General features: G+C 41.5%; 1 protein-coding gene across 1 annotated transcript; it reads left to right on the top strand.

Annotated features, from left to right (window-relative positions):
- The first annotated feature begins 1,393 nt into the window (after positions 1 to 1,393).
- On the top strand, positions 1,394 to 4,233 carry LOC143475092 (zinc finger BED domain-containing protein 4-like). The gene is made up of 2 exons (XM_076972829.1): positions 1,394 to 2,770; positions 2,993 to 4,233. Exons 1-2 carry the CDS (start codon positions 1,446 to 1,448, stop codon positions 3,519 to 3,521), a joined length of 1,854 nt encoding a protein of 617 aa, XP_076828944.1. The 5' UTR covers positions 1,394 to 1,445; the 3' UTR covers positions 3,522 to 4,233.
- The last annotated feature ends 3,011 nt before the right edge of the window (positions 4,234 to 7,244 follow it).

Below are 7,244 nucleotides of genomic sequence, written 5' to 3'. Positions count from 1 at the left end.
GGAGGCAAAAGGTTCATGATCCAAGCATAAGCAGAAAATTGATGATTTAGGGGCATAAGATCACCATGTAAAATACCATACATCTCATGATGTCTGGGTGACTGCCGGTGTAGACATATATATGACATAGTTCACATGACTGTGGTGTCTAGTGTAGTCTAGTTTCAATCAGGCCAGCATCATTATCATTAGTTTATGTCCAAGTGTACATTCAAAAAAGCAAAGGATGTGTGGTCATCAAAAGGCAAAATATATCTCCAATACAGGCTAGATACGCTCACCGGCCACTTAATTAGGTACACCTTGCTAGTACAGGGTTGGACCCCTTTTGCCTTCAGAACTACCTTAATCCTTTGTGGCATATATTCAACAAGGTACTGGAAACATTTGTCAGAGAGACTGGTCCATATTGACATGATGGCATCATGCAGTTGCTGCAGATTTGTCGGCTGCACAGCCATGATGTGAATCTCCTGTTCCACCACATCCCAAAGGTGCTCTATTGGACTGAGATCTGGTGAATGCGGAGGCCATTCGAGTACAGTGAACTTATTGTCATGCTCAAGAAACCAATCTGAGATGATTCATGAGAAGATGGGTCAGAAGATGGGTACACTGAGGACATAAAGGGATAGGCATGGTCAGCAACACTACTCAGGTAGGCTGTGGCACTGACATGATGCTCAATTGGTACTAACGGGAAAATATACCCCACACCATTGCACCACCACCAACAGCCTGAACCAGACACAAGACAGGATGGATGTCAGGGTTGGCTCGGATGCTGTTCCCCCAGCCGCCACTAGGGGCACCCAAGTCAGTCCCAGACTCAATCAGCACAATCAGCAGTGATTTGTCTCAGCTGTTTTTTGGCTTCTTAAGGAAGCTTGTGGAGACGAATCACTGCTGAATCGTTTTGGTTATGCCGTTGCACTTTAAGTCTTTCTCTGCTCTCTCTAGTGTTGCATTTTGTTGCAAGGTGTCTCACCCCCTTTATCACTCTCTCTTACCTGACACTTGTTTGAGTCCCTATCTCCTGCGCTGCTTCCTAGCCAATCTCTAGTTTTCCTCCATCTATTTCTCTTTCAATTCTTTTGCCTTTATTTTGGGAAGGTTTTGTTTTTGAAGTGTGTTTAGTCCTCTGCCAGTGTTACGACCTATCTAGGCTCTAGGCCGTAACAGGGGTGTGAAGGGGTGGAATATGAATGACACAGTGGTTCAAGGAAATATAAAGTATGGTGTATTTACAAGATGTTCACAAATGATATTTACAAGACAAAGTGTACACTGGTACAAACGTCAGAAGTGACCCAGGCCAAAACAACTAACAAAACTATACTAACATGCAACATGCAACATGCCGTAAACGAATGCAGCACCTTGTCACGTAGGAGCAGCAGGCATCACGTCATCACGTGATAGAGCAATTGTCGTGAGCTGTCAACATGTCAGCAGTGTGGAGCTACTTCAGACTCGAAGGAGAAAAAAGCAATACCGCCGAGTGTAACGTGTGTCATGCAAGTGTCTCACGAGGTGGTAGTAGATCTGACAAGTTTAATACAACAAACTTGATTAAACACTTACAAAAACACCACGGAAAGGAGTACATCGAATTTATCGAGGCCTCGAATGCTAAGAAGAAAAATGTTTCGCATCAACAAACGCTGCTGGAAAACATTCAAAAGCGCGAGAAACTCCCTCCGGAAAGCAACAAAGCAAAGCTGATAACGGAGAAAATTGTTGAATTTGTTGTGCTTGATGACCAGCCTCTTTCTGTTGTGGAAAATGTTGGTTTTCAACGCTTAATGGAACATTTGGAGCCACGCTACGTGCTGCCAAACCGGCAATTCATCTCGGTGCAAGCAGTCCCAGATAAGTACAAGCAAGTATGCAAGTTTATCTCTGAATGCTTGCAGAGCGTTCCCAGTTTAAGTTTAACAACTGATATCTGGAGCTCAGACGTGTGTCCATTGTCATTGCTAAGCCTGACAGCACAGTGGATAGACTCGAGTTTTACTTTACAAAAAGCAGTGTTGCACGCTAAACAGTTTCATGGTTCACACACGGGAGAGTCCATCGCTACAGCTTTGGAGGAAATGCTCAATGTATGGAAGATTCCGAAGAGCAAAGTCCATGTTATTTTACGAGACAATGCTAGCAATATGATAAAGGCAATGGACCGGCTCGGACTCGCAAGTTTAGGATGCTTCGCGCATACCTTGCAACTTGTGGTGAATGAGGGACTACTAGCGCAACGTAATGTAAGCGATGCCCTGGCAATTGGCAGAAAAATAGTGGGGCACTTCAAGCACTCACCACAGGCATATTCACGTTTGGAGGACATTCAAATGGAGCTGAATATGCCTCTGAAGCGTCTGATGCAAGATGTGCGAACAAGATGGAATAGCACATACCACATGATCAAGTCCCTCACTGAACAGAAACGAGTTTTGTGTGCATATTCCGCAGAGTATGAACTGCCAGCCACACTCGGTACACAGCAGTGGGGTTTACTGGAAAAGGTCATGACAACTCTCGCCCCCTTTGAGGAGTTAACACGGGAGGTAAGCTCCTCATCCTCATCTGCATCTGATGTCATCCCGATTGTGTGTGTCCTCAAACGATTTCTCTCGCGAGAAAACGAGGACGATGAAGGAATAAAGAAGATGAAAAGCATCCTTCTTGAGGCAGTTAACAGACGCTTTAGAGATGTAGAATCTGAGCCACTTTACACATTTGCAACGCTGCTAGATCCACGATATAAAGACAGGTATGTGAGTCTTCGCTGATGTTATTTTATCAGATCAATGTGTGTGTGTGTGTGTGTGTGTGTGTGTGTGTGTGTGTGTGAGAGAGAGAGAGAGAGACAGAAAGAGAGAGAGGAGTGTGTGTGATAGAAAATGTTGAGGATATTTACTTAAGTTTTTTAGTACATAGTTGAGGATGATACTGATCACTTTATATTATAGCTTGGTTATTTTTATAATTCCAGATGCTTCACAAATATTGAAGCCTCAAAACAAGCAAAAGCTCTTTTGGTGGTAGAGGTGATGAAGACAGAGGAAGTGCTGAGGAAAACCACAGCAGATTCCTCAGAGCCAGCAGAGGGGGCATCATGCTCAGCAGCCTTGGAACCAGCAAAGAAGACACCACGGATGGACTCTGCGAGCCACAGCAGACTTGAAAGCATTTTTGATGAAATGCTGAAGGAGAACACTGTAGAATCTGTTTCTCAGTTAGCCACCACAAGTGCACGCTTTGAGATACAAACCTACCTCAGCAAGCCAACTATTCAGCGCTCGGACAATTCACTGCTATACTGGCATGTCAACCAACCTAGATTACCCACTCTGGCTTCTACAGCAGCTAAATTTCTATGTGCACCTACAACAAGTGTGGAGAGTGAGAGACTCTTCAGTACAGCTGCCATCATTATTGATGAGAGGAGAAGCAGGCTGACAGCTGAGAAGGCCGAAATGCTGATCTTTCTAAAGAAGAACCTGCCTCTCATGTTAAAGTGAATAAGCTCTTGCAAAATGGTTTTCAAAAGTGACTGTTGTTCAATGTTGGGCAGCTACTCATTGTAGGGTAGACCTATATCCACATACTTTAGTTCATATTGTGCGTGTTTATTTATTTTTATACTGGAAATGTTTTTATCCAAGTGTTTTGTACAGAGATTTCACAGAGTTTAACCTAGGGTTATATTTGACAGCCATCTTAGTGGTTGAGTGCCACAAGAAGCCATGTTTACAGTACTTTCATTACTACATTTTTACAGTGGAAATTTTCCACTGTAGTTATCTATGTTGAGCTTCAAGTATAAAAGGGTCAATGCTACATCTTGATATTTTATTTAAATATTTACATCTTATATTTTTATTTAAATATGAACAGTATTTTATGGTGAAATTGCACTTTTTTTCAGAGCCAAAGAGCCTTTGAAATGCATAAAATTGCATTTTGAATTTTATTTTGAATATTACTTTAAATCTTCAGATTTAAACGTTTGCTTAAAGTTTTAAAATTTCAGAAAAAATGTCTGGATAGTTCTGAACAGCTAAATGGTGTGAAACTGTCAATGTTTAAATAAAAAAAAATCAGTATTTGCAAACTGAACAATTTTTTGGGTGCAATGTGTTTCTTGCACATTAGTATGTAACTTTACAATTCTTTTGTTGACTATTGACTTATATAAAATGCATCCAGGCATTTAAAAACAATTTATTAAAAAAATATCGAATTGGTATCGGTATCGGCAGATATAGAATGTAAAATATCGGTATCGGTATCGGACCTAAAAAACTGGTATCGTCACATCTCTAGTCACGACTATGTCGACTAATAAAATAGTCGACGACTAATTTATTAGTCGATGCGTCGTTTTTTTTCCTCTCCAAACTGCTGCGACAGTTTCCACTGCTGCGTCTGCGTTTCTGTCCTTGACGCACATGCGCAGTTTAGTGGAAACCGGGGTAGACAGTTGACGACATCCCAGGACGTTATACAGACAGGCTCTGGTATCGTGGCTACCCGGCTACGGAACTCAAAAGTGCGGGATCATTTTCCGTAGTCAGGTTCCGAAACGCGTGCAATATCTGCAAGGCAGAACTTGCCTTCCACGGCAGCACAACCACGTACCTGAAGCATGTTGTGGCTACTTGTGACAACGATGAATAGGGACCGTCATCTCTGTAATCTAAATTGCTCGTTAGCTGCTAAAGTTACCATAAACAGAGCGTTAACTTAGTACTTACTTATCGCAGGGTTGCCAACTTTTTTTTCGGCGTGAGATATCGGATGTGTGGTGTGTGAGCGTGTGAAGACGGTCAAATGCGTGTGTCTCACTCTCAATGCGTGAGAGTTGGCAACCCTGCTTATCGTGGTAACTGTAAAAGTTAACATTAGTGATGGCGATTGGTTTAATTAGCCTTAGCACGCATTCGTGTATTTTCTGTAACGTCAGTGAGACCAAAACTTAATTTTTGTGAATAACTGCTTAGTTTCAGGTCCCTACCTAATTTGATTTAAATGTAGCGAAGTTTGATGCCAGAGACTAATGAAAGAAAGAAAAACCTAAAAAAAAATTCTTTATTAATGTAGGCCTATTTATTTTTGTGTTTTTTAAGGCAGTGCCTTATCCTTATTTTAATAATTGTTTGTTGCAACAAGCTGCATATTTCATTAAAGGTTTAATGAACTATGATCTTAATTGTTTTTATTTTTAGTTATAGCTGAAATCTAATGATGGTTATATAATAGCAGTTGCATTCTAGTGTGATAAGCTGTATGTTTTATATTCAATTAACGTACAATACGACTAGTCGACTAATCGTAAAAATTAATCGGTGATTAGTCGACTATTAAAATAATCGTTTGTGGCAGCCCTATACACAGTATATCAATATCTCAAGTTTCACAGAATCTAACAAGTTCAGCAAGGCTGAATCGCAACCGGAGATTGTCCTGTTTCCTCCTTTTATCCCAGGAAGCCGAGGGCGGAGACTTCATGTTCCCAGGGACATCAGGGATTCCTGGAGTGGAACATGGACCGGACTCCCTGTAACAGAATTGCTTCACCCGAACACATAAAAAGACAGGGTCATAACACCAGTTACTTCCCCTGGCATCCTTGGTTTCATTATACGCGTTGAGTGTTTTCCACGTCATTTTGGTTGCCTTTATTATTTTTCTCTGATCGCTCCTCTATTCAGTTTCATTTTGCATGCGTTGAGTAGTCCACGTTGTTTTCTGTTCTTTTTCTTTTGTGCCCTCACGTCCCTCTCTCTCACACTGACTTTAGGCTTTGCCTATTTTACTATCGGTGTGAGCTGGCACTTGGTCCACCACTCTGTTTTCTTATATAGGGAGTGAAGTCGAGTAAAATTTATTTATATAGTGCTTTTTACAACACACGTCATCACAAAGCAGCTTTACAATTGTATGGGTCCAGATCCCTAATGAGTAAACCAGATGTGACAGTGGCAAGGAGAAACTCCCTATGTTGGTGGGGATTAGGAAGAAACCTTGGGAGGACAAAGACTCAAAAGGGAACCCATCCTCCATCCTCCGCTAGCAGAAGTCCGTATTTGTAGTCCAAATGTAGTTAGTTGTAGGCAAGTTGTCACAGTCCCTTCAATGCAGATGTTGAGCCTCAGGTAGGAGCTAGCATCAGCACATCCTCTTCCCGCAATGGCACATCCAACCCCGGCATCAGCACATCCACTGGCAAGCCAGACCGTCTCCTAAGTGCTTGTATGGAATCGTCTTAGGTAGAAGCATGCAAAAAAGATAAAACTACAGGTTGAGTATGAACATCAATTTACATTACATTACAATTTACAACCATTGATTTAAACATATATAGCTCACGTGCCAGTGATTAGCATGTGGATCCAGCAGGCTAATCTATAGCAGCATAACTAAAGGGAGGGGTTCAGAGGTGACCACAGTCATGAGGGCTCACTGAGACATTGCTTTCCAGCCAAGTCATTGTCACAACTAGAGTGGTTCCATGACACAGCTGGATGATAACATCAATATCTCAGATTACCAGAAGTCTCAACCACTGGGGGCCCCTGAACCCCACAACTTCACATGTAGAATATTAATTGAAGGCTTGATTAAATAGGTGAGTCTTAAGTCTAGATTTAAAGATTGGAACTGTTTCAAAATCTTGGATTGGAGCTGGAAGGCTACTCCATAACTGAGGGACTTTAAAGGAGAAAGCTCTGCCTCCGGCTGTAGTCTTACTCATTTTTGGAACCGAGAGAAATCCTGCATATTGGAGTGCAAAAGGCAAGATGGGTTATCGTATGCAATGAGTTCACTCAGATATTGTGGAGCAAGACCATTTAACGCCTTATAGGTCAACAAAAGGATTTTAAATTCAATTCGATATTTAATCGTAAGCCAGTGTAATGCAGAGAGTAGGACTAATATGATCAAATTTTCTAGCCTTAGGACTCTAGCTGCAGCATTTTGTAGACGTTGCTGTTTATTTATGGATTGTTTAGAGCATCCAATTAGAAGACCATTACAGTAGTCCAATCTTGATGAGACAAAAGCATGGACCAGCTTCACTGCATCAGCTAACGGAAGTGTCTCAGCTTAGCGATATTATGTAAACAGAAAAAGGCAGCCTTAGTGACGTTGCATATATGGGTGTCAAATGAAAAATCCAAATCAATAGTGACACCTAAGCTTTTTGCAGTAGATTTAGGTGTTACTGAAAAGCCATATAT

This window comes from Brachyhypopomus gauderio, chromosome 14 (assembly GCF_052324685.1).
Source record: "Brachyhypopomus gauderio isolate BG-103 chromosome 14, BGAUD_0.2, whole genome shotgun sequence".
NCBI classification, from domain to species: domain Eukaryota; kingdom Metazoa; phylum Chordata; class Actinopteri; order Gymnotiformes; family Hypopomidae; genus Brachyhypopomus; species Brachyhypopomus gauderio.
Note: the sequence above shows the minus strand (reverse complement) of the source record. Positions and strands in the feature narration are given on the sequence as shown.